Source organism: Sorghum bicolor, chromosome 9 (assembly GCF_000003195.3).
Source record: "Sorghum bicolor cultivar BTx623 chromosome 9, Sorghum_bicolor_NCBIv3, whole genome shotgun sequence".
In the NCBI taxonomy this organism is placed as follows: domain Eukaryota; kingdom Viridiplantae; phylum Streptophyta; class Magnoliopsida; order Poales; family Poaceae; genus Sorghum; species Sorghum bicolor.
The window spans coordinates 57,679,167-57,707,094 of NC_012878.2; the positions used below are offsets into that span (position 1 = coordinate 57,679,167).

The 27,928-nt window shown below is 41.5% G+C and overlaps 3 protein-coding genes and 1 long non-coding RNA gene across 5 annotated transcripts; 2 read left to right on the top strand and 2 right to left on the bottom strand.

The window, feature by feature from the left end:
* On the top strand, positions 1,700-5,614 carry LOC110430300 (isocitrate dehydrogenase [NADP]). Its single transcript, XM_021447764.1, has 15 exons — positions 1,700-1,877; positions 2,107-2,150; positions 2,267-2,376; positions 3,044-3,081; positions 3,168-3,245; positions 3,329-3,382; positions 3,466-3,567; positions 3,733-3,818; positions 3,911-4,014; positions 4,114-4,182; positions 4,272-4,387; positions 4,501-4,535; positions 4,742-4,884; positions 5,022-5,147; positions 5,243-5,614. Exons 1-15 carry the CDS (start codon positions 1,700-1,702, stop codon positions 5,334-5,336), a joined length of 1,377 nt encoding a protein of 458 aa, XP_021303439.1. The 3' UTR covers positions 5,337-5,614.
* Positions 7,887-8,895, bottom strand: LOC8074825 (agamous-like MADS-box protein AGL29). The gene has a single exon (XM_002441502.2). It carries the CDS (start codon positions 8,738-8,740, stop codon positions 8,003-8,005), a length of 738 nt encoding a protein of 245 aa, XP_002441547.1. The 5' UTR covers positions 8,741-8,895; the 3' UTR covers positions 7,887-8,002.
* Positions 16,825-20,530, top strand: LOC8083779. 2 transcript variants are annotated; one of them, XR_002447517.1, is made up of 6 exons: positions 16,825-16,839; positions 16,958-17,483; positions 18,099-18,218; positions 18,490-18,536; positions 19,012-19,814; positions 19,904-20,530. It is a non-coding gene; the product is annotated as an uncharacterized LOC8083779 (long non-coding RNA). The 2 variants fall into 2 exon arrangements; XR_002447516.1 differs by having other exon boundaries at positions 18,099-18,536.
* LOC8064701 (CTP synthase) lies at positions 20,831-26,481 on the bottom strand. Its single transcript, XM_002441503.2, is given in 9 exon segments — positions 20,831-21,299; positions 21,998-22,188; positions 22,413-22,588; positions 22,687-22,709; positions 22,711-22,778; positions 22,850-22,979; positions 23,743-23,889; positions 25,083-25,182; positions 25,275-26,481. Coding segments are annotated over 7 exon segments (621 nt in total). The 5' UTR covers positions 25,109-25,182; positions 25,275-26,481; the 3' UTR covers positions 20,831-21,299; positions 21,998-22,137.

A 27,928-nucleotide genomic window follows, 5' to 3' on the forward strand; every position in this document is an offset into this window, starting at 1 on the left:
TTTAACTATATTTAATGCTTTATGCATATGCCGCAAGATTCGATGTGACGGTGAATCTTGATTGTATTCTTTATATCAAAAAAGACCCCTCTTTTATTCACATTTTCATCAATTCCAGACACAAAAATGTTTTAAAATATATTAAGATCTTGTTTGGATGTAATCTGCATCACACGTATGTTAGGATGAGTTAGGGTAAAAATTAAATTGAATTACACTTAAATTTGCCCCAACACATATAAATTGAGATGAATCTGATAACATTTCGATAAGACTTAAAAACGGATGAGTGTGTCGTAAGCTCATAATGCATGCGATGATGCAACTTATATATTAGGATAATGTAGGTTATGTCGTGCAACTTGTGTAGGTGGTTGTGGTTGGTGAATGGATATTATTAGACCACTCACATTTTTAATGCTGCTTATTATTAGGCGTTGTTGTCAATTACTATCACTTATCAAATCACTCCCTTATCTACCACCTCCAAATTACTATAAACTTATAGAAAATACATACAATATTTGTAATGTCTAAATAAATTTATTAAAAAAATAAATTCAAAAATCTTTTTAACGACACTATTTTTTATACCATAAATGTTAATATTTTTAACATATATTTTATCAAAGTTATTTCTTAAAAAGTGCAAACATCAATAATTATATAGAAGTCATCCTCGCTTCCTAAGAAATCAACTTTTTTAAACTTTTATCAATTATATATATAAAGAATATTAATTTTTGTAATACAAGTAGCTAATATCATTAGATAGATTGTTGAATATACTATTATAATAAACTTATTTGGAGATATAAATATTATATATATTTTCTATAAATTTAATTAAATTTAAGAAAATTTAATTAGCACGTATCGCATAATGTTATGTGGAACGGGAGGAGCATCTCGTAAGGAAGGCAGAGTTCTCGATTTCTGCCATTCAACCTTGTAATATTCCCACGGAATGAATAAAAAAATATGTACATAACTACTGCTTATTGATCGCTATATCTTCATGGTGCGTGCTGCTGCAAGTTTTTGATCTATCTCCCACTGTGGTGGTCCTCAACTAATTAACCCCACACTGTTATGGACACTGGCACACCTATTTTGACGGTTGGAACTTGGTGAAATACGATCCATGAGCAACAAGAAATGAGCTGCTCATATTCCTCTAAAGACAAAGGAACCATCATGTGTGAGAGAGGGAAAAAAGCAGAGGCCTTGTTTAGTTCAACCTGAAAACCAAAAAGTTTTCAAGATTCTCCGTCACATCGAATCTTGTGTCACATGCATGAAACATTAAATATAGACTAAAACAAAAACTAATTACACAGTTTAGCTGTAAATCACGAGACGAATCTTTTGATCCTAGTTAGTTTATGATTGGATAATATTTGTCACAAACAAACGAAAGTGCTACAGTACCAAAAACTTTTCACTTTTCGGAACTAAACAAGGCCAGAGTTTAATGTGCTACTATTAGTATTCCCACAACAAAAAATAAAAAAAATTCTGGTAATACACTAGCTGCATGGTACTGCAAGATTTTGATCAAGCACACCCCCATTGTGGCAGACCGGCAGCCAGTCAGGCACACCTATTTTGAATTTTTGATTTTTCATACAAAAAAATATCTCCAGTTCGGGGCAGTGGGTCCCACGCGGCGCCTCGTTTAAAACCCTCCCACTCCATGATGATGATCCCCCGCTCCTTCAGTCATCTCCTCCTCCCCAAGACACCCACCAACCCCGTCCAGCCGCCGGCTGTCTCGGCCGCCGCCGCCGCCGCCCTCTCCCGGTCCCTGAGGCGCGCCAGGTCGGCCATGGCGTTCAACAAGATCCAGGTCGCCAACCCCGTCGTCGAGATGGACGGTAAGCGGGGATCCCTGTCCTGTACTGTACTGTTCCCCCACAACAGATCTGCTGCGCTCCGTCGTTTGCCTTGCGCCGCGTCCTCTCCTCCGATCGCTCCAGCCGTGGCCTTGATCTCGTAGATCACCTTGGATCAGATACGCTAGGCTAGTGCCTGGGGTTTGGGTTGGTTCACCCCGCGATTAATCCAGCTTGCTTGCTTACATTCGTTGCTGAATTTTGCGTGCAGGCGATGAAATGACCAGGGTGTTCTGGAAATCTATCAAGGACAAGGTAATCGGAGCATGTCTGGCTCTGTCTTAGATGCTGCTTCCCGTGCTGTTGTTCTTTGAGATAACATCTTTGCTTTTCCCCCTAACACTGGTTGCTGGGATGTTAATTTCCTGCAGCTTATCTTCCCTTTCGTGGACCTGGACATCAAATACTTTGACCTCGGGCTTCCATATCGTGATGAAACCGATGACAAAGTCACAGTCGAGGCTGCGGAGGCCACACTCAAGTAAGAATTGCACGTTACTGTCACTTCCTTAAGAAAGTGAAAATGGAAAGCAAAGCACAGAAAAGATTGTTGCGGCTCAATATTATTTATATCCAATCCAGATGCTCAAGTTTGTGTTTGGATGCGTAGTCTAACAAGCTTGTAGTTTGTGGTGGATTATACATATTCGATTCAACCATTTAACCTTTTTTGCATAAATTATTTAATTACTGGAAAGGACTTCCTTGAGAAAGTGACGTATGTTTAAGGGTCTTTCTTCTACTCAGTCTGTTGCTTATCCGTTGTCGATTCAGTAGTTTGGCGTTGCCAGTGGCGGAACCAGCGAGTTTGATTATGGGGGGGCCGAACAAATATGGTTATACTTTTTAGTGTGATAAAATATACATAATTATATGTTTGAAGAACTTTTCAAAAGAAAAAAACACTATTTCTTACCAAAATCATCATATTTGAAAACAATAGGTGAAATTGACATTTCTTGTACTATAAATATTATTATTTACCGATGTTTAAAGGAATGGCTGGGCTTGGGGGGGGGGGGGGGGGGGCACTGCCCCTGGTAGCGCCCCCCCCCCCTGTTCCGCCACTGGGCGTTGCAGGCTTTGAATATTTTGCTGCATTGCACACCTATGTTTTCTATTGCTTATGCTCATCCATTATTGCGTAGGTACAATGTGGCTATCAAGTGTGCCACCATTACACCAGGTATATTTTTGAGTTATTGTTCTTCGGACAAGGTTTTAAGACATTCTAGATTTACCGATATCACATCACATCAAAATCCATGGCAGACGAAGCAAGGGTGAAGGAGTTTGGCTTGAAGGCCATGTGGAAGAGCCCGAATGGCACAATCAGGAACATTCTGAATGGTAAGATGCTGCTGCGGCCTGTAACTATAACCTTCTCCAGACCTCGGGACTGACAATTTTATTCCTGTGCTCACTGTGTGTAGGCACTGTGTTCAGAGAACCAATCATCTGCAAAAACATCCCAAGGCTTGTTCCAGGTACCGAAGGAAGACCACAATCATGGCCATAGCTACTCATTTATGTAATCTTGTCTTGTAGACTAAACTGTTGGCAAATTCAGGCTGGACAAAGCCCATTTGCATTGGGAGGCATGCATTCGGTGATCAATACCGGGCAACTGATGCAGTTATCAAGGGACCTGGCAAGCTCAAATTAGTTTTTGGTATGTATCAGTCACTCAGCATTTGAGTACCAATGGAATGCTTATCCTATTAAACTTCCTAGTTGCAATTCATATGGTGCAGTTTCTAAGCTTCTGTTCATCTGTTGAGCGAACCCTGTGAAGAATTGACCTCTTCCCTTTTGTCCTTTGTTTTGTTATTGACAGAGGGAAAAGAAGAGCAAGTTGAACTGGAGGTGTTCAACTTCACTGGTGCTGGAGGAGTTGCCTTATCCATGTACAACACTGACGAGGTACAGTTAGTGCTTGCTACTATTCCATTAATTGACATATATAATGTGCCCCTCTTGTGATTTATCATCTTAGTATTTGTGTAACTATGCAGTCCATCCATGCCTTTGCTGAGGCTTCTATGGCCACTGCTTATGAGAAGAAATGGCCATTGTACCTTAGCACCAAGAACACAATTCTGAAGAAATATGATGGCAGGTAAGGGTCTTGCTAAACTGTTTTTTAATTATTTTCAGGTCTTGATGGTGCCTTTTCCTTGGCGAAGCATGTTTATCTGTGTACTTGATTTGTTCACAGGTTCAAGGACATTTTCCAGGAGGTGTACGAAGCTGGTTGGAAAACCAAATTTGAAGCTGCCGGCATATGGTATAATTCCCTATTCCTATTTCCATCTTTGGATTTAACAAGGTCCGAGCCCCAAGGCCGTTCTTCTCATTTGGTCTTGATGCTTTTAGGTATGAGCATCGTCTCATTGATGACATGGTAGCATATGCACTTAAGAGTGAAGGAGGGTATGTCTGGGCTTGCAAGAATTATGATGGAGATGTGCAGAGCGATTTCTTAGCTCAAGGTTACAATTTGCCTGCTGCCAGTTTTTACAGCCTGGACTCAAGTTTTATGTAACTTGCTTGCTCTTAGTTAATACGTGTTGTATTAATTATATGAGTCTTTCATTAACTGCAGGTTTTGGCTCATTGGGTTTGATGACATCGGTACTGGTAGGTCACTAAATTTGCTTTCAGTACTTGTCATGATAATTGATGTCTGATCAATCACCAGGCACATTGTTTCTGAGTTGTCAGATAACAAGAAAATTAGTGATGCTTCTAGATTTTTCAAGTGTTTAGATTACAGGTTTCAGATGAGCACTGCAACTTTTGTAAATCAGAATGATTCTAATCTGGTTCATGTAACCTTGTCCCAGGTGTGCCCTGATGGAAAGACGATCGAAGCTGAAGCTGCCCATGGTACTGTTACCCGTCATTACCGTGTTCATCAGAAAGGAGGTGAAACCAGTACAAACAGTATTGCCTCAATCTTTGCTTGGACAAGAGGACTTGCACACAGGTTTGTATGACCATTGAGTACAGTTCTAGTACTTCTTTGAGATGCATCAGTTCAGATTCATTCGTTATCTGGGCCTACAAATTTTGCAACCTCCAATTGGTGCAGTAATCAACCTTCCCCTTTCTTGTGTGGTTTAGGGCAAAGCTTGATGACAATGCTAGACTACTTGACTTCACCCAGAAGCTTGAGGCTGCCTGCATTGGGGCTGTTGAGTCTGGGAAGATGACCAAGGATCTTGCCCTTCTTGTTCACGGATCTGCAAAGTATGTGACTGCAATTTTCGTATTGCTGCTCCATACAAGTGCATCTTCAGCCTGCATACCCTTCTTGATTTTCTACTGACTGATGTCTGTTGCAGTGTCACGAGGAGCCATTACCTGAACACCGAGGAGTTCATCGACGCTGTTGCTGATGAGCTCAGATCAAGGCTGGCGGCCAACTCAAACCTATGAAATCCTTGCTGAAGTTCTGATGCTTCCTTGCACGACGATTCGAGTCATTTTTCTTATGTCGCCATTTTCTATCCTTGTGCCACCACCCTGAAAGGCTGAACTAGGCGAATATCTGCAGGCTGCAGCAGTATGCCAGATCATTACCAATGAGAGATTGTGCTAGATTCCGCGATTATGGAACTCATATACCTTATTATCTGATACATTTTACGTTTTTTAAAAAAATATCTGATACATTTCAATAAAGTCCATTCAGAATGCTTTTCTGGTTGTCTCTTCATCGGTGCCCGATTTTGTGCTAAACATTGTAATTCGGTGTGATACTTTTCTGACAAGTTCCTGCGGACTGCAGTTGCTTTACACATGTGACAAGCAGTGCCTGTAGATTGTAGTTGCTCAATGTGACATGTCACGTTTCCTTTTGCATGCACGAGTGCCTACTGCCTGTAGTAGACTGTAGATTCTTGACGGTGATAGAAGAGGCCGGCGGCCACCCATAAGGCAGCGACTGCCCAGATGGCGACGGTAGACTCTGGACTCCGGAGGTCGGCTGAGCTCGACACCCACAACGACTGAGGCCTCGTTTATATCAAAAACTTTTTAGATTTAGGTTGTATTTTGTAATTATTGTCCAACCATAAGTTAATTACAGACAAACTATGTAATTAGTTGTTTTCTATATTTAATACTACATGCATATACCGTAATATTCGATATAATGAAAAATTTTAAAATTTTTTTGGATTTTAGGTGTAACTAAACAAGGCTACCTTCTCATTTTGTTTTTGACGATTGTACCTTTTCGTTTTGTTATTGAAATGAGCCGTGGTACCTATTTTACGCCTCTCTCTAGAGATGAAGGTCGCAAATACAGTTGTGCTAAAATCTTAAAATGAAAACTTTTTATATTTTAATAAAAACGAAAATGGCCAAAAATGATATCATGGTAATGACATCAATACTGGAGGTTCTTAGGCCAGCCCCAACACGAGCAGTGGTATCGTGTGCTTCAGCTAAAGAAGGTGCCAGGCTTCGAACCCTGATCTGACGGGAGTCCTGGAGCTCACTGCTCTAACAGTCAAGCTATGAGAAGCTTGGCTTAAGACTATAATAGAGCAAGGATAACAAATACGGCTAGCACTGAAGATCCAAGACATCACCAATGTAATGGATGCAGAGGATATAGACCCCTTTTTTGTTTTGCACTGAAGATCCTTTCTGGAATGACAAGGACTGTTTGCGAAGGGAAACACGAGAATTAAACTGAAATAGCTACGTGTGTTTACCATGATATCATTTTTAATTCCGGCTAGCATATTATCCACATCTGTGCATGTTTACGTGTAATGAACATCATCAAGTCTGGTCATTTGATGTTGTGACTGAATGTGCCATCCCTCGAAACGGCTTGGCCATATGGTGTGGCGATGAGCAGGTGCACGTGTGGCATATGCATCTTCGATCTTTCCATGTTCCCAGCAGATGCAACAAATGCTACCCTCTTTTATATTGATTAATTCTCTTCTTAAATTGCTACATTGATTTAAACACATTATTCCAAGCATTGAACATGGGCCTTATAATTTATTGATTTAATTGAAAATAAATGGGCAAACCGACTTAAGACCAACATTCAGGTATGGTGAATGGCATATGACAATGGCATCCTCATACTAAGTGAATGTTTTCTTGATATAGAATGGCGAGACGAACACAATCACAGCATGGTTAATTAGACAAATATATGTAAAAAATGTCATATTTTCTTACACTACACATGTATACGAGTGTGATCTAGTCTATGGACTGATAAGCACTAGAATATGTTAGTTTTCTCTTTGTTTAGTTGTGTGCCTAGAATGTGTGTTGGTATTCTCCTTGTCTCGTCGTGTGCCTGTTTAGGCAAAGGTCAGAATTGCTTTCCAAAAAAAATTAAAATGTTCTTAAGTTTTTAATAAAAAAGTTTCATTGTTAAAAACAAAGAAGTATTTTCTTGCACATTATTATAAAAAAGGGCAGTTTCTTGAAAGGAGATCTCTCAACGGAATAATGCTTGTGATGTCGAATTTACTTGAATAGTGTGGATGTTTTTTAAACATTTTAAGTCCTATTTAGATCCATTGCATCTAATTGTGATCCAAACAGACTAGATTATGGAGTTACTGTCAGATAACCTAAGTGTCAATGAGCGAGAATGGTGCTCCAAAGCAAGGTGTGAGAACGAACAATAGCATCATATATAATAATAATAATAATAATAATAATAATAATAATAATAATAATAATAATAATAATAATAATAATAATAATAATAATAATAATAATAATAATAATAATAATAATAATAATAATAATAATAATAATAATAATAATAATAATAATAATAATAATAATAATAATAATAATAATAATAATAATAATAATAATAATAATAATAATAATAATAATAATAATAATAATAATAATAATAATAATAATAATAATAATAATAATAATAATAATAATAATAATAATAATAATAATAATAATATGAGAGAAGCATACAACAAATTAATTAAAACAGTGTTGCAAATTTGCGATGTTATCTCCAAAGTCCAAACCTAAGATAGGCACGACGCGTCCATGCAACAACTTGTGTGAATTGTGCACACATGCATTCGATCACCTCATGAGGGACCGGCGGCGCCGAGGATGGCAGCAGCCTGTCCTCCGAGTCCGAACCCCTGCAGGTCGACGCCGGCGAATCCTGGAGGCGGCTGCACCTGCATGCCAATGCCAAACGCGCCGACGTCGAAGGCCACACCACCGCCGGCAAGCTGGGCGGGCTGCTGGTGCCGGCCCCTGCGCCCGACGAGCAGCGCGTCACGCAGCAGCTGGTCGGCGCTCGCCGCCACGGCGGCCTGCACGCCAGCCAGCGCGGTCCAGAATGCGACCAGGTCGTCGTGGCCCATGGCGCTCAGGTCCGCGTCGATCCACGCCATGGCGGGGCTCCTCGCCTCGCGCTCCTTCCGGATCGCCTCGTCCGCGCGCTCCTGCCTCGTCTTCTCCGCGTCCAGCTGCGCGCGCAGCTCGCCGTGCTGGCGGTTCAGCTCCGAGACCGCGCGGTCCTCGCCGCCGCCGGCGGAGGAGTGGCCGGCACCGGCACCTGCAGGCGAGGGGGAGGAGGAGGCGAGGAAGCGCTCGACGACGGACTCCACGGAAGGGTGGCCGAACGAGAAGGCCTTGCCGGCGGGGGAGAAGACGACGGCGGCTACGTCGGCGCCGCAGAGGATGGAGAGCTCGCTGGCCTTCTTGAACAGCCCCGCGCGGCGCTTGGAGAAGCACACCTGCCGCGCCTCGTCGCTTTCTATGCGCCGGATCTCGATCTTTTGCCGCCCCATGCTCGGCCGGCGTGGAGGCGCCATTGATAGCTAGCTGCTGCGTGCACGTCGCCGACTCGCCGGCCGGTCAGTTAACCGGAGGAATTAAACAACGTATAGCTCTCCTTTACCAATGAATACTAGTACCAGCGGTTGCAGTTGAGCAGATGTGTGTCATCTTTTATAGCTAACGCTGCAAGGCGAGGTGACAGAGATGAGATTATGAGAAATTAGATCGCATGAGTTGTCGATTGTGAGGATCCAGTATAATAAAAATGGGTAATTAGGAGTAACTTGCTAGCTACTAGGTGTAGTTCAAGCTGTATACATACATATCCCAAACGCTAATGCTAAATGAGGGATGAGGTTAAAGAGTGAGCTATTGATTTGTGACGTAAAGAGTAAACTTTTATTTCTTTTGCAAGCAAAAAGATGGTTCATGAAGCATAATTAGGCAATATTACAATCCATAAGCACAACATGCTGGATTACAAGTAGCATCCGAGATGAAATTAAAGCGCATTTAATTATATTAGCATGGTGTGCCAATTCATGTGATGCCAATTTTGCTCTCCATTAACCTTGAACAGACAAACATTTCCTAATATATTAGGATCGCTCTTCCTCCTCCATGTGTCAGAATTACAATGGTTATAGTCACACCAAAAAATTGAAGATTCTTGCAGAACGCTCTTCCCCGGATATATATGTATTTCTTGCATTGCTAGGTAAATATATTTGTACCTAGCAATGCGACGTTCTTACTTGTCCTTTTGTATTTATAGACCTCTAAAGTAGAAAGGAGAGATAAAAAACAGAGTAGAAATAAATACAAATACAGATACAATCATCTATGGACAATCCACGATGGGCCAGAACTACTTTAGATCCTCCCTTGCTTGATCATCTTCTTTTTGTGTTTGGTCTCAAATAAAAATCCCTCGGTATCCTATTATCACGCCAAAGACGACTGTTTTTGTCGTTCCCGATAAGCCAAATTATACCTATCTTCAATGATTCAATACTATGTTCAATTGCATGCACACCATGTATTGGATGCATCCCTGTGAAAATTGTGTTAAGCAACTTCCCATTGGAGCTTTTAGAGGTATGTAATAGAGGCTATTTGAAAAGATTAAAAGTCGCCAAATCTGCTGTGCCAACATAGCGTGGTTAAAAAGCCGAAAGTCCTTAAATCTCATTCCACCTCTACATTTTGGCTGCAGCAAATTATTCGAAGAGACCCAAAGAGTATTCTTTTAATTTTCCCCGCTTCTCCACCCATCAATAATGTCGAATCATTTCCATAATTAAGATCATAACAGAGTCCTTTAGCAAGCCTAAAGACACCCATCACATATGCAGCAAGGTTCCGCGAAACTGATTTTACCAAATCTTTCTTTAGTGTCATTGATGAGTATACTTGTCACTCGAATGAGCTAATCTTATCGAAACATGTTCTTGGAACACAGGTGTGTCTGATTTGAAGAAAGGTATGAATAGAGTCGTCCCATCTCAGTATTTGGTTTGCGGGACAGATCCATCCCTAATTTGTGTTTGATTTGAGGACATTAAATTTGGGATGAGCTTTCCTAACAAGTGGATCCATCTATCAGCCTTATATTTATTCTCTTCTTCCACATGCTTCCTCCTTCAATAAAAGAAAAACAAAGATGAATGCCTAACTTTCATTCTTCCACCCGCCATGCTTAGTGTAACATCCCGGCCCAAGGCCTAATACGATTAATAAGATATTCATACCAACAAGTTGCAACTTTTTTTTCGAAAGCTCATCTCCAAAGAACTCTAAAGTAAAGCATGCTTGGCCGACCGAGAAGTCCTTCCCGGGTGCGCATGAGTGAGGATAAAGTGTGTAGTAAAGACTAGTGTTGGTATGAGGACAGTCTATGACCTACAAAAGCTACCATATGTAAGCGGGTCTGGCCTCATGGAGGTTGGAGGTGGGACGTTACACTTAGCCCCCACGACAGGTGTCCCACATCTCGGTGGAATATTCCCTAATGGAATCGTTTGGTCCCTAAGTGCCCCACCAAACACTAGGATAAAATAGAATATTCTACTTTGTCCCTATATAATTTCTAAAATCACTATTTTATCATTCTTCATGTGACCCTATGGAGTGGGTAATTCTAGATATTTCTCATCAAATGTGAAAAGCCTTGTTTTCAATTTGAAGCACACCTTGGATGGAATGCTGGGCTTCGGTCACATCATAAAGTCCAAACTTAATCAGCATTCTAGGTTAATTAACTAACCAGTGCAACTACAATTCACCTACTCATAGTGAATTGGCCTTTTCATTTTTACACAATACTAATTGAAGCCACCAATAGAGCTTCCATATCAATACTCACAAATTTGCTAATGGAATTGAATTGGCCGTGTGAAAGGTATGAGCTCTAACTTTGATACCAATTGAAAAGAGACCATGAGCATCCAAACAAAACCAACAGATCCAAGATGGAGAGGATGAATTTGGTCTCCAAAGATTTGAAAGCAGGGCTTTCCTGAAGTACACTATAAAAACCACAAACTTAAACATGATATTCACCTTAAGGTTTTGTTTCAATGTTCCCTACCTACCCAACTCATAAAGAAATTTGCAACCTAAATTATATCATACTAGCTAGTATATATTAAAATAGGAAATAAAAATGCAACACAGATCAAGCAACAAGTAAAGAGCAAATCAAAAGAGAACTCCTAGAGATGAGGCAATTTTTCCAGTGGCATCAGTTGCCAAAGTGCAATTTCTCGTCCAAGTTGAACTCCACCAAAGTATGCTCCTAGTCATGCAGCTTTCCCCCGGTCATGGTGTTGCGCTTGCCACAAAGGTTTGTACAATCAAGTGCCACAAGACACTAAGGCTCACCACTATCGCTCAACTCTCCCGGTCATCTTGTTGTCATCTACTAAGAATCTTCTCTACAAAGGAGGGGAATCTCCTCATCCCTATACTCCAAGTCATTGCCACTCCACACCAAGCTTGAAGGGTTGACGCTAGAAGGTTCACTGCCTTTGACTAAAAGTCACTAGGACTTCAAGTGCTCAGGTATAGCGATCTGATCACTTAAGATCTAAATTCTAAGGCCTAACCTTGTAAAGGTAAAAAAATATGTCTATCATTTGCCTTGGATGTGATCAATGTACACTTGAGAGGGTAGATGATAGTGTAGAATCATTTGCTCTAGCTTGTAGCAATCTTGGGGCACTCCAACCACATCAGCCAAGTGAGTCAGAACCCATGTATGTAGCCCGTTCACCTCGACGAGACGTTAGATGAAAAAAAGAATTTTCTGGGAGCAACAAATGCTTCGATGCTCGGAAGAAAGATCGTGCCGAACAATCACCAATCGCTCGGTGCACCATCTTCTTCACACTTCGACAATATGATGCATGTTTTCACACGGTACCATACTTATTGTTGGCCACTGAATGATCCACCAATTCCTTCTCCACACTGCCAGTATGTTCGATGAGTGCTCACATTGTGGCCACCCTTGCTAGACATCGTCAGATGATATACTACCATATTTACTACTCCCTCATTTCTAAATTATAAGACGTTTTGACTTTTGTAGCTACATTGCTTTTACTACATATCTAAATATAATATGTATCTAAATACATAGCAAATACTATGTATTTAGAAAAAAACAAAACAACTTATACTTTAGAATGGATGGAATACATGTCATTAGACAATGCACTGTTTGTCTGGCGTGTGTAAAAAAGTGATAAACCCTTTCTTCGGCTTCTAACTGATAGAACAAAAATTTCAGATTTCTCGGTTTTCTATCTGTGATAAATTGAAACCATACTCAGCTCAAGATGGCAACAGGCAAAACCCACTAGGTTAGGTTTTGCTGATCCAAACTCATGTCTGCAAACAGAAAATCTCCTGCTAAGAAATCTATCACCCATCACATGTTTAATTTTATGCCCAAACACATATCTAGGTAAAAGGTACCATCGAGTAACCTGCACCCGCAACAAGGTCAGGTTTCTACTGTTTATGTGTTACCCATGATCTGTTTATATAGCCACCTATGTGCTTCTCTCTTCAACATAGAGGCGAGATGGGACTGAAGTGTCACGTTATCTCCAGCAGCTCCAGCTGCACTTCCGCCTGCTGCTTGCTTGTTGAGCCACAGTGGGCTGCGTGTGCGAGAGTATGTGCAGGCCACTAGAAGACCACTGAGGTTCCACTCAAAAATAAAAACTAGAAGACTACCAAGGTCACGTGGATTTGCTATACTGGATTGGCTGCAGTCACGTAGTTTGAGCCATTCATTTTTTTTATTTCTCTCTTTCAAAATATTGAAGTACAATTCATATTTTTTCTGGATTACGAATGAGGCCAATCCAATATGATGAAATTAAACAGTGAATGTTAATATTTAGAAGTTATGAACCAGGTTTAAAAATCTCATGAGTTTACAGGTTTGGGTAGTATGCTCTCAGACCGATGCCCACAAACACGCCGGGTCTAGTTTTTTGCCCATAACAAACCCATGGGTTAAAAAATTGATCCATATTTTTACCCTAATAGGGTAAAAACCCGTTGAGTTTCGCGTACCCATTGTCGTCTTTATACTCAGCATTTGGTCCAATACGTTTATACTCATCCATTCGGTCAGTCAATAGAGAGTAGCAGTTGTTTTACAATGTACAAATGATCAGCCCTAAACCCTACAGCTAGCTGCACATCATCAGCACTTGTAATCTTAGCAAACAAACGAACAAATAAACCAGCATATCGGATTACTACTACTAATCAAACTCTAACTAATCTGCTAATTTTGCCTCTTAATGCATGCGACAGCTTGCATGCCATGATGCCAAATGCCAAATGCTTCCACAATGTTGCTCAAAAGTAGTCCATAGGCATTATAATAATTTATATCAGCTAGCTGAAACATTGTGAGACCAGTCCATAGAGTAGTCTATAGTAAAAGATATCCATAAGCTTATGGACTACCCATAGAGAATAAAAATTTTTATTTACTTACTTCTTTCCATCTCTCTCTCTCCTTGTAGTGGCTGGTGGAATGAAGATAAATAATTTTTTATCCTCTTTGGGTCCCATCTTATAGACTACTTAGTCCATATATATTGTGAGAAGAAAACAATAGCTATGGACTAGTTATGTGGGTTCCATGTATATGGACTACTTGGTCCATATACATTGTGGTTGCGGCCTTGTTTAGTTCCCTCCAAAAACAAATAAATTTTCAAGATTCTCTGTCATATCGAATCTTGGGCAAATGCATAGAGCATTAAACATAGATGAAAACAAAAAACTAATTGCACAGTTTAGCCTGTAAATTGCGAGACGAATCTTTTAAGTCTAGTTACTCCATGATTGAATAATGTTTGTCAAATAAAAACGAAAATGCTACAGTGTCAAAATCAAAAAACTTTTATTCTAAACAAGACCTTCCGTGTCGCTAGAGCAAACGACCCTTTTCTTCTTCTTAGTTGGCTTGGGCCTTGTTTACTTCCAAGGAAATTTTGCAAAATTTTTCACATTCCCCGTCACATCGAATCTTTAGACACATGCATGAAGTATTAAATATAGACAAAAATAAAAACTAATTGCACAGTTTAGTCGGAATTGACGAGACGAATCTTTTAAGTCTAGTTAGTCCATGATTGGACAATATTTGTCAAATACAAACGAGAGTGCTACAGTGTCGATTTCCCAAAATTTTTCGGAACTAAACAAGGCCTTGGTAGAATGGAAGAACAACCTCCAAGAAAAGGAAAAGAACAAGCAAAAACGGTAGAAGAGAAATCTCAAACAAGCACGCAGCACAACGCGGAGGTGGTGTCCCAGGGGATAGGTGTCCCCTCTTGATCCAACGGTTAAGATGCAAACGAGGGGATGGCAGTGGGATCATTAAGATTTGGAGAATGGATGTTCGAAATAAAGTGCAATCACAGAGACTCGCAGTGTGCAGTGGGCAGATAGCATTGAATACTACTTCATTTATGATGATGCTTGAGGCATACGACTCTCGAGTCTCAAGAAGGGAGCGCGGGCGCGCGCGGCCATGCGCGACGTGGAGTGTGCTTGTGCGTAGGAAGGAAGAGATAGCAATCTTGCCCAAGGGCACCCATTCGTTAGTGCTCCTAAGGCCAGTGCGGAGTAGAAGATGGGTTCCGAATCAATGGGTGATCTGCATCAAGTTGGGATCGTGATAAACCAGCAAGGCGAACCGGATGTAGCGGCAGCGGGATCAAACGTCGACTCCGGTGGCGGGATTACATCGGCAAGTGGAGGGAGGGCAGAGGTAGATGCGGACCCTATGCACAGAGCCATGGAAGTCTCTGTGGCGGGCGATTCAGACAATATCCAAGGTAGGGGGGATCCTGTCCTGGTTTCAAGGCTTTGTGAGATTCAGGGGCAATCTCAGGATGAGCTGCGTACTGGGCTTCCCTCTAGAAAAAGGTTTGTGCGAAGTTTACATAATTAACAATAAATTTGTAAGTATGAACAATGTTACCAGATGGTTTCTTAATCAGTGTGATGTACAATGCGTCCATTATATACAACTGCTGTAGGATGCGAGCAAAGGAAGGCCCTGACGAGTGCTTGTCATTTACAGGCGATAGTGCAGTTTCACGGGCGATTGCGACGTCTGCTGAAAGGTCTGGTCAACCGATATTCTATCCATATCAAGGCACTACCTTTAACTCCTTTGAAGAAGCGAAAGAGTTTTATAACCTCTATTCCTGGGAAATTGGGTTCGGGATTCGAGTTTCTAGAGCAAGGCAAAACGGCAATGAGTGCACAACAAGGCGGGATCTCGTATGCTGCTGCGAGGTAACTGAATATTGTATAAATGCTTATAGTTACCAACACATGGTGGGTTCATGCTGGATTTTGAAGAAAACTTTGAATGCTCTTGCAGGGATTCTGCAAAAATCCTCTAGCTGCATCTTTCAGGATTGGGTGCAAGGCAATGCTACGCCTGCATCGAACTGAAAGCCATGGATGGATTGTGACCAAGATAATTCCAGACCACAACCACCCGCTTTCTGATAGCTATGGTCAAAAGAATCAGTGGGGATCCCATGGTGCCATAGACCCACTAACAAAGGATTTCATAAAGAAGCTGCGGGAGAACAATGTTATGTTGGGTCGTGTCTGCAGCATAATTGGAGTTATGTCAGCAAGCACTATTGCGCCAGTACGTAAGCAAGTAGTTAGGAACCTTTGTGCAAAGCTTGCCCAGGAGGACATAAAAGATGACATCGGAAAGACAATGCAAGTTCTCGAGAGTATGAAAAGAGAAGACAAGGATATGCAAGTGCGGTTCCAGAAGGACGATGAAGGCCGGATAACAACAATGCTCTAGTGTACTGGAAAGAACCAAGTTGACTATAAGCACTTTGGTGACGTGGTGACTTTTGATACGACCTACCGGACAAACCTATACAACCTACCATTTGGCATATTTGTTGGTGCTACCAATCGATCATTTTTGGAGGAGTCCTATTGAGGCATGAAAGGACCGAAGATTTTGAGTGGGCATTTTCCAACTTTATAGAAATAATGGGTGGTAAGCAGCCTCAGACGATCCTCACAGGTAACTAAATCTCATGCGACTGTGTTTTGGCAATAATCAATAATGTCATCATTTTGTTCGCTACATTTATAGAAAAAACCATTCTTACGCAGATCAGTGCCAAGCAATGGCGGTAGCAATCAAGAGCACCCTAAAAAAATCAAGGCACAGGTGGTGTCGATGGCATGTGCTGAGAAAAGCAAAGCAAAAGATAGGTACTCCATATTCAAAAAGAAGTGGATTCAAGAGGCAGAAGAGATCTCAGCAATTGCATTTGAAAGGCGATGGGGCGAGCTTTTAAAGGAATTCAAACTGGAGTCAAACAAGTTTATGGCGAGAGCGTACAAGTTCAGGGGTATGTGGGCAAAGCCATACTTCATGAATATTTTCTGTGCAGGTATGACAAGCACGCAACGAAGCGAAAGTGCCAACCATATGCTCAAGCGATTCATCCAACGATCAGCCCCAATGCATGTGTTTGTGTCCAAGTTCAGAGACTTTCAGTTTGCCAGGAACCAGGAGGAAAAGGAAAACCATGTTACCAAACAGGTGATGAGAAAATGGATGGTTTGCACTTCATGAAAAACACGCCACATTATTGAAAAATACAGTAATATTATCATTATTAATAACAAAATCATGTGCTCATCGATTGGTTTTGGTGCAGGTATCTCGTAGGAGACGGATTGGAGTTCCAATAGAACAGCATGCAGAGACAATTTACACAAGGGCGATGCATGAACGCTTCTACAACGAGCTTTACGAATCAGGTTCATTCGCAATAGTGGAGAAGAGAATACAGAAAGAGAGATTTACAGTGGTGCACACCAAGCTAGGAGATAGGGTCCATAGGGAGACCCGCTTCCAAAGCCGATCCGCACCTGGAATTTGCTTGTGGACCGATTCGGGTCGACCCGCAGCAAAAGAGGAGCAAAAGAGTCGTAACCCTATCGACCCCCGGTGAACCTTGGGTCGACCCTCCGACTCCGTCGTCACTCTCCTCCGCCGTCACCGTCACCGTCACTGCCGCCGCCGCCGCCGCCGCCGCCGCTCCTCCTCCTCCGCCACTTCCCTTACCCTATCCTGGATTCCGCGCACGAGTACCAATCGTCTCTTTGAAACCCTACCTCCCTGCCCATCGCGGATCTGACGAGCCGTATCGCCAAGGGCCGCTCAACATCCTCTCTCTCACGGTGAGTGCTCTCTCCGGCCGGGCCTTTTCGTTTGGTGGCGTGCAAAGATTTGCTGCCTTTTCTTTACATCCATGTTTGTTTAGATACAACTGTAATTTCTTTTCTCTGTGTGTGTTTGTGCGTTCAACTTCAGAACTTGGCATTAGGATGTGTGTTTTTGTGCGTTCAACTTCAGAACTTGGCATTAGGATGGTGATATTTTTCTTTCTTTCTTTCCTACTGTATGCTATAGATTCTGAATAAACAGACATGCAGGTAGCTGTTTTTTTATTGTGCTGTGTGTCGAATGTGCATGAGTCAACAACAGAAGATTTTTTTTTAAAAAAAAAACGCTGCAGGAAATGGCTATGCACCAATTGTACGAAGCACATTTAATTATGTAGCCAATAAAACTATTTTTGTGTGTTTGTATAGTTTGTTGTAATTTTACACTTGGGCTAGTAATTCCTCGATTTTGTCTCCAGTGCTAGAACAAAAGCAGAGTATACAGGTGATATAAAGAATAAATAGGGAGTTTCTTCTGAGTTGTTCATCGTTTGAGGCTGAAAAGCAGAGACAGAAACGGAGAAAGTTGGCCTTTTGATGTATAATCTCAGTGTTTCCTGTTTTTTACAGGTAAACAGAAATGGAGCCGGAGAGCTCAGCTTTGTAGGAACCGCATGCAGATATAGACAAAGATGTTTCTTGCATGTTCATTGTAAAAGAACATCTACTGACATTTGGGCAAGTAAAATGGTATTGAATACTGTTAAGTATAGCATCACTTACTGATCTGCAAGTAAATCTCATAACACCGAGGACACTTCTATACAAATTTATATCTCACTTATACAAAACCAACATGGAAAAAGATAGAGACAGTTATTATATTTCCTACTTGCTTATCTATTACATGGCAAGATTTGTTTCCTCTTATAGCCCGAGATTTGATTCAGTCATGCCTAACTCTACAGTTTACAGTTTCATTCGGTTCACTGGCTAATTCTATGCAAGTTCTCTACTGCAGCAGTCGATGATTTGATTATGGAAGAGGATCAAGCGTGAAGTTCACATGTAATATCCATGTATTACACTTCATTTACTTTGCATGTATACTTTCTGAATTATGGGCTTGCATAAGCACACAGGGGCTCAAGAATGTGAAATGTAGATATATCCTTGACACACTACGTAAATAGAAGAAACTGTGTGTCAATCATTTATCAATTGTTTGGTAGCCAATAGAGTGCCACTCAACAAGTGATTTTTATAGGAAAATGTGAGAAAATAATCTGTTAGCGGTCATGCCTCATCTATGGCATTAAGACTATTTCTGCACTGAAAATAATCTGTTATCAGTTCTGAAAATAAAAACTGCTACATTAGTTGGGCCAATCTTTTCTCATGCTGCTATATTCTGCAGGCATATGTTTAGTACATTTAAGGATTTTACTAAATATAATCTACAATTTGGTTAATATTGGTGCTGGATTTATATGGTTTAGATTCAGAAGCTTGGATGATAATATAGTTCAAATTTTATTCTCAGGTAGGCGGATCGGTTCTTACAATCTTGATAAAGCTGAAGGTATTCCTCAATGTGTAGCATGGTGTTGCAGCAAATGGGCAGCTGGAGTAGGTATTTTAGTTGTAGCTGCTCCGAAATGATAGCTTGTATTTTAGATATTGTAAGGCTCCAGGAGACCAGGAGCACTTGCCAGTACAAAATAGTTTATTTGTTTTTACTGAATCTTATAGCTGAACGTATTTCAGTGTGGTTTGTAGGAATGTTTTGTCTTGATGCTAGAGAAGCAGCAAGAGCCAGCAAAATAATGACAATATATTAGTTTATTAGTAGCTTATGATGATGCTATTAGCTAGCCTTGGTATGGTTTTGTTAGCATCTCTTGAAATAGGATTAGTCGATTGGAGACCTGGAATTTTGGGTTCTGTTTCATGGCTTTGTGAAGATGTTTATGTACTAGTAGTGCTTTTGTTTTATCCAGTCATCCGCACGGGAGCAAGTAGCATAGCAGCAGCCTGCGGCCACCAACAGCGACGTATACGCGGCCTCATAGGAAGCTAGCAGCAGTCTGCGGCCACTAACAGCGACGTATACGCATGTGGGCTAGCGAGGTTCGGCCCCCGGATAACCGCGGATCGTCTTGGCACGACTCGTGATCCTCGTTTCTGGCTGACGGAGCGGAGGGTCGACATTAGGTGCGCTCCGCTCCACCCCATTTGCAGTTTGATGCAAGAGTGCACGTGGTGCGACTGGCGGGGGCAGAGAAAGTAACATGCACCTGTGGGCTCTATGAGCATGTAGGTTTGTTGTGCAGGCATAGCTTGAAGGTAGTTTGTGCTATAACACAGTTGATTGTTGTCACTAATCACTAAGTACCGTGAGTTTTGATGATGAAAGGCTTAAAATGCATTGACAGGTGCTGGTGCATTTGGACAGAACAGAGATACCGCCCGGTAACATCATGTACAGGTGGACCAAGCATGCAGGGCCAGAGTACAGTCCGTGCACAAGGGAGTTGATGATGGATCAGGTATCGGCGAGAGTTGATGGCACGAAGAGTCACGTTAAGAGGGCACTAGAGTTTGCACATGGGGATGACCCGATTGATGATGAAGCATTTGCAGAAGCTATGAGAGCTATGGACGCGATCGTGCCTAGAAAGGATCATTCAGTAAGCTCCTTCCGTGAGCATGGGGGTGAGGTGAAAACATCAGGACCGAGCCTGGGGAATGCAGAGTCCATGCCAACAGGGCGCCCGCGTAACACCTCACTGAAATCTTGGCAGAAACATGAAATAAGTGTCAAGAAAGTTAGCTCTACCGAAAGGCCAGATAACATCCTCGACATCAATGACGAAGAAGGCAACATTGCTGCTAAGACGAGAAAAGTAGATGAATTGATGCGTATGAACTGATGAAAAAGTTACTATGTGCTAAATGTGGCCTGCAGAAGAACGACAAGCTATCTTTGCTTGTGTGATTCTATTGTTAGCAGTATTCGTGTGTAAATTTTTGTGCACCATTGCTTTAAATCTGTTCAGTTATGCCAGGATCCCTCGTAATGGTTCTGAAATTTGTTTGGTTCAGGTTGGTAGCACTGAAAAGGTCATGTACACTAGCGACAACTAAAGCAGCGTTTCTATTAATGCATAGATGATGTGTGATATATTTACATGTAAAATCCACATAGCATAAACTAGTCTTCTCTGTTCACAGTTCACCTCTATCGTAAGCAGAAAAAACGTTCATAAATATAAGGGAAGTGGTTGCGACTCATCTGATAGTTCATGAACTAGTAAACTAGACAAAGCTGAATAACCACGAACAAGGTCCAAAGCTTGATGTGGTGAAGTTATTAAAATCAGGATAGAAAGACCATATGTTCTTTTTTAGAGGATACAAATCATATAAAAACAGTGCCAGTCAGCAGCCATATATCTGAACTGCAATTTTAAAAAGAAAAATGATGAGATATAGATACTTTTAGCAAATGAAAATGGAAGGTTTAGACATACTACTAGAACAGCCAATGTTGAGAACACACACTCTGTTTTTAATTTACTAACAAGTAAAACCAATCCTTGGGACCTTGGCACGAGCAGTGTACATATATATCTTGGAGTAGAGTTCGTGTAAAGACATATCATCAACTCTTATGACTAAGAAGATGGGTGATAGCATCTGAAATCTCCCGGATTGCAAGGAAGAGCATTGTCAATCTGTCGCCTTCTAACTGCAGCTCACCATCCTGATGATAACAGCTATCTGCAGCTCACCATCCCGATGATAACAGCTATCAGCTGCAGCCCTAAGCTATAAATATTGAATGATTTCAGTTTACAAGAAAACCTGGTGCAAGCAAAGGTAATGTGTTTGAGAGAAAAACGGGTTTTTTTCCCACTTGTCATGCGTGATTGAAAGAAAAATTATAAAAAACATCCACTGAAAGTGAAAGTAGAAAATATATGAGCAGAACCTTAGATTGATCTGCCTCGTAGGTGGGAAATACAGAATGCAATAAAATCCTACAGACTTAGACCCTCTTATTGAAATCAAACTTAGAAACCACTTCACATATTAATCTAACACAGTATCTGGTGGATACAGGTTCGCCATCGGCATGTGACATATCTGTTTCGGACTGAGAATACGCCTGAATGTGACGAAATCGAGCACGTGAAAAACTTATATAGACTGGCAAAGTCTAACATGGCAATAAAATATCAATCCAAGAAGAGATCTGTGTAGTCAATAAGGGGTGCGAACCTTGGGCATCTTAACAACTTCTGAAGGTATGTCCTACTCCGTTGGATTATCAGAGGACTGTAAAGACATTCCGTGTGTTCTGGCACGGGCGTTGTCAACCTACTTCGGAACGATGAAACAAAACATCAACTAATGTGTTTAGGCCCAGTAATCCCTCCCCATCCGCTCCATCCTGCGGACATCCTAGCGTCTATGCTATCGACAAGAACCTAAAGACGACGGGATGAAGTAGTTCAATCACAAACCTCATGTGTCCCATGGACTTGCCTCCGCCTTACTCCAAATCGCCGATGGATGCTGATCCGCCTGTGTCTGGATCTCCTTTCTTCATCCTCTTGCCCTGACCCCTCATGTCTCTCAGGTGCGCCAAGATGATGCCTCCAAACTAACAGATTAAGCAATCCATATGGCGGCAGCGGCATCTAGGGCGTAAGAGCTGCAATCGGGAAAATGGGAAAATTACTGAGGAAGGGAAGTTAGAAAGTAAAAAAAAAAAAGCTCAGGGGAGGCTACTGGTTCACGAGAAAGAGTGCAACACGGCTCCACTGTCCAACATAGGAGCTTCAGCGTTTGCAGCTTTTTTCCATACCGTCGAGCGCAATTCTATGGTCCAGTAAGAGGTATGGGTGAGTAAAATGTGACATAATTACAAGGGTGTACCACGAATCTCAAAGTGGAACGAACGATTTCTGGTTGGGGGGATACGTATCCCCTGGGACACACGGACATTCGGCTTCTGGTAAGCTTCGGTGCTCCTCCGGTATTGCTGATGTGTCTGCCTGTCTTACTGATAACGCCACATTGATCAAGCTGTCCTGATGACACTGCTACCAATGCTGCCAAAATTTTCGTTAAGTGCTCAGGCATTTAAATTTCTTTCAAAAGCAAAGAACACTTAAGCAGGCAAAATAAGTAGAGTTTGAGGATGTCTTACCTAAGAAAAGTGGAGATGGCTTGAGGCCTTGACTTGAATTCAGGGTGAAATTGTACATCGACGGAAAACCTATAGTTGGGTAGTTCGATAATCTGCATATGACAAATCAAATTTATGAGACCACGACATGATTAATCTTCATGAAAAATGTTGGCAATCATACCTCCATGCGTTTACCGCTTTCATCCCTGCCAACGAAAGAAAGCCCTGCCTTTTCAAATTCTGGGACCACATCAGGATTCAACTCGTATCTGTGGTGGTGCCTTTCATCAACGTAGCTAGCATTGCCATACCTAAGGCAGTTCAGAATTCATAATCAAGTGGTGAAAGATGGGCCAGATGTCTAACTCCTGCAGAAAAATGGTGAAAGACTAGTATAAGCCGCGCGCATCTGCGCGCGAGCGCAGGTGATCATTTTCAGGTCAGGTAGATGTAGAATATAATTTTTTTGATGTGCAAGAAATCTTCATCACATGCTATAATTCTGAGTAAACAGTTATCTTATAGTCGGACCTCACCTGTTTAGCGAAGCAAATGGCAAAAATGAGTTGCAAGAATATTAATTCTTAAAAAGCTCAGCAGCTGTACCCAACCAAAACATCAAGTATAGCCCTATGAAACTTTAGCCATGAATTTTCCATCTGGAGTCCAATAACTTGCAACGGAAACCAAGTCTACTTATTAATAGATTACATGGGAATATAGCAATTGACATTTTACGTGAAAAAAAAAAGATAGCACTTGACATCAGTGAACATGTAAGAGGAGGTAAAACGTATATCTTGTTTGTAGGCAATGCACTCTACTTGGACCAGTGTGTGGTTTCGGTGTGCAAGTCTATCAAGAACGCCCACTTGCTCATTTCTGTCTATCCTGAAAATTGATGGCATGAGATAAATAAAGAGAACTGATGATTAAAACATACTCAATATGAATTATTTGCAAAAGGAAGGGTTGTGTGAAGAGTGGAAGGACAAAGGAGGTTGTTGTAATAGAATTATCATTTGAGTAGAATTCAATCCGAGAGAGCACATGAAGGAGCCTTGGTAAAATTACCTTAGCGATATCCGATAAGCATCATATATAACCCAATGAGCATCATGGAAAAGCAGGCATTGTACGGATTCAATTGAGAATCTAAGAATCACAATAGAATGATGACGAAGCAGCAATTTAACTCTCCCCAATGATCTGGCAGGCTGACTACACAAGAAAAAGCAGCCACTTTATTTTTTTTCATGATTCTTAACGATGTGACGTGAAAACTGAATATATGCTTTATCTTATCAAACAACAAAAGATGAACCATGCAGAACAATGTTCGCTAAAAACCCATGTATATCTATCTGCCACTTCCACCATACCTAGGACATTGCTTTATCTTATCAAACAATAAACAGGTTTGAAATAATATTCTCGTAGTACTAATTCATAGGAATAGTATGAATATAAAGGTAAGGAATTGCTTCGTCTGCACCTCTGTCTATTTACACATTTTGAAGGAGTAGACATGTAGAAGGTAAAATTCCTCTCATAACATCTAAATAAGATATAGCAATGTGGAGGCATGGTGAGAGTAACTCTGGTGGAGGGACAAGAAAATTCTAGAAATACAGTCCCCAGCAAAGGTATACCTTGCTGACACACACACGGTTCACAAATGATTTTCTAACATTTGCTAAACAGAGGCAAAGATTCAGCCTTTTAAAAGACCAGAGCAGGATAGAATGTATGAACAATTTGATTACATGAGAAGAAACTATAGTTTTATAATGTATAAGGAGACAACCGGTCCTGGCATCAAGATCAGCCAATTGATGAGATGTCGAGGCCTTCAAAGATTTTTCATTATGTCAGTTTTATTACTATATTCTAGCAGGTATGGACACCATGCTAGCTAAATTCAAGAAATAGGGCATCACGGTCACCATCTTTTAGGTCTTGATTTTCTTTGGATCTTGGCAGGTAGAACCATTTCCACATATTAATTCAATTTATAGTTTCAAGTGGGTGACATAATCTGAGAGTTAAAAACAGACACCAAGTAAATAGCTCAATCAAGACTATATTTTCTCTTTTTTCTATTGAAGTCTACTTTTGAGGATTATTCAGTTGGTACAAAAAATGATATAAAATTATTGGATAGTCACAAATAGACTGCATCTACAGGGCAAAGAATGCAATCGATATATGCGCAAGAGGGGGAAAATAACTCCAAATATGGTGGTACGAATTAAAGTGCTGGGAAAATAGCTGTATATTCATTTTTAGTGCAATGCTTTGAGATTCATCCTCTATTCTCTCATGGATTGTTCTTAGCAAGCAGCCTACAGATCAAAAGAAACCATTTGACAGAGAATCAAACAACACTCAAGGGATGGCCATAAAGCAAATACCTTTTATATGAAAAAATTGTCTCCATCACCAAATTGGTTTGCTCCTTCTCCTAATCCATCTCCCTCCGCCATATGAAATTGTTGTTCATATCTTGCTGCCCTGAGGGAAAAAACAAGAACAAGGGGTCACGAGAATCAAATATGGAGAAGCAGCTTACATTGGTAAGCCTTGGGTCACACAAAGAAGCTTACCTCTGTGATGTGCGGCACAACCTGATAAAGAGAGTTAACTCTAATTCTGAAATTCACCGTAACAATTGGCACTTTTTCTATGGCTATAGAAAAACATGGAAATCTCTGTCATGAAATCATTCCTCACCTGAACAGTTTTTCCTTGGTAATCTCCTTTACGTTCTGCAGTTTGAACATTAGTAGAAAAGCTACTAACAATCCAAGATATCTCATAATCTATACAGAAACATATGCTCTGTCGACTACGAAGTGATAGACGACAGCTACCCATTTTCAATAAACCATATTTCTAGTATCAGGATTTCATTATCTATTCTGATTCATGTTATGTGTTACTATACTTTATGACAAATGCTGAATGCACATATTTAATTTCAACCACAACCACTAATAGACCTCCAGACAAATCATCCAGTTCTACAATGGGTCCTAGCCTATGATTGGTGCACTATTGACCTGATGATATGCTTTCTACCAACCAATTGCTTGAGAAAGCATCACATGCATTATTAACTGTATCAGATCTCAGAATGAAAAAAAGAAACATCACAAAAGATTTGTGGGTTCCATTAAAAATTCAGGTAAAAGAAGCACCTAACCTTGGTGCAAAAGAAAAAATCACCAAATATTCCTAGTAAGTAAATGTCAAGGTGAAGCGTAAGCCACAACTTTAACAGATAATATACTGGCAACTGCTGGAGATGGCCTGCCATCGCGAGAGGGGGTGGCGGCGGGTACACGCCGAATGGAAGAGGAGGAGGAGGAGGAGGAGGTGGGGGGGGGGGGGGGGAACACGCCGCCAAAGGAACTGGGCAGGACGCCGGCGGTAACCAACATGTTTTGAACGCGCTCCAGGATCCTCTGCTCGCGCCAGTCCATTTCCCGACAGACGAGCGCCAGTAGGGCGTCGGGCGCCGCCGCCGCCCCTGCGCCGGACTGGCCAGCGGGCGCCACCCCCGCGCCGGACTGGCCAGCGGGCGCTGCCAGCCCGACGCTCCTGCGCCGCTTCTTCCTCTCCCCCGCCTTCGCCTTCGGCCTCGCCCGTGCCTTGCCTGCACCCGCAAACGACGACTCCGCCGCCGACGAAGACCCCGAGGCCGCCTTGGCCTCAAGTCGATTGAGGTGGCGCTCCAATGGACTACCACAGTAATATTGCTTGCCGGTGGAAATTTGCCTGTAGTTATATTTGTAATAGTGTAAAACGCTTTTGAACCTTTTCTTGCAGTCTTCCTTGCTGCGGTTGAAGCCACGCGCTGCCATCTTCCTGTGAGACAAGACATATTTTAATTAGTGAGAAAAATGATATAAGTACTAATAAGAAAAGAGTAGAGGATAAGCTTCAATCGAGAGATTACCGAGCGACCTCAGTCCACACCAAGTCATGCGGCACGTTAATGCATGGGGAAGGGGTCGTCGGCGAGCCAATTAAATAAATTGGCATCTATGGGCATGGCGAAGGGGCCGTCAGCGAGCGAATCGAAAGGCGCTTCGGGGTTCATTGGGAGGAATGGCGGATGGCAGGCGGGCGAACGGGACTGCCTTTGTCTTCGTGGGGCCGAACAAAGATGTATTACAGACTACTATTTATTATAGATCGAAGGCTACTATGTGAGTCACAAACCACTCTGCGAATGGCGATGAAAAGTTAGTTCGTTAGGCCAGTCTCAATGCATAGTTTCATGGCACAGTTACCAAGATTATAAACTAGGTAACTGAGCCACAAGAGTTTCATGGGGTTGAAACTCCTCTCTCATCTGATGAAACTCCTTCATTTAATGACTCTGCTAAGTCAGCAATTTTGCTTATGTGGCACCCTATTTAATATGCATGACACTCCCATGAAACATGCATTGAGACTGGCCTTAGGCATAACTTATGTGAAAACAAATTGCTGTATTCGTGCAGTAAGTATTTACTAGTATCGTTTCTTTATGACCCGTAGTTTGTATCATTTTGGTAATAAGCCGTGTCATCGAAGACATCAATGTATTGCGCATCTCTTCCTTACACTCTCTTTTCCCGTAGTTAGTAACCCTTAACCGACCGCGCACCATGCAATTGTGTGAGACGCGTGCGACTGCTGCCTCTTGTTCTCCGCAGCAGAATTTCAGTCTTGCTATGTCTTCATCAACTTTTTACGTTTCTGAACACTAAAATCATGACTTGTCAGTAGTCTCCTCACATACAGTACTCCTGCCAAAGCCGCTCACCGGCCTCTCGGACTCGGGCCTTGTTTAGTTCCGAAAAATGACACTTTCGTTTGTTTGTGGTAAATATTGTTCAATCATAGACTGACTAGGATCAAAATATTCATTAATTTTTATTTTCGTTTATATTTAATGCTTCATGCATGTGCCGCAAGATTCGATGTGACAGAGAATCTTGAAAACTTTTTGGATTTCGGGGTAAACTAAACAAGGCCTCGGACAACGACCTGCGTTATTCTGGTCGTGTCATATAAAGCCGAAAAGTGTAAAATGACGGCATGCACATGCACGGCAGAAGAAACGGGATAGAATACAAAAGAGTAGGGCAGGCTTTTATATATATCACGCAAACGGCAGACGGGGTCTTGTTTAGATCAAAATTTTTGTTGGACGTATCACTTTCGTTTATATTTACCAATTATTATCCAAATATATATATATATTAAA

Coding starts and splice junctions, on each gene's coding strand:
- LOC110430300 (XM_021447764.1), top strand. CDS start 1,700: ATGATGATCCCCCGCTCCTTCAGTCATCTCCTCCTCCCCAAGACACCC. Junction 2,377..3,043: donor GCTGCGGAGGCCACACTCAA/GTAAGAATTGCA, acceptor ATTATTGCGTAG/GTACAATGTGGCTATCAAGT. Junction 3,082..3,167: donor GTGTGCCACCATTACACCAG/GTATATTTTTGA, acceptor AATCCATGGCAG/ACGAAGCAAGGGTGAAGGAG.
- LOC8074825 (XM_002441502.2), bottom strand. CDS start 8,740: ATGGCGCCTCCACGCCGGCCGAGCATGGGGCGGCAAAAGATCGAGATC.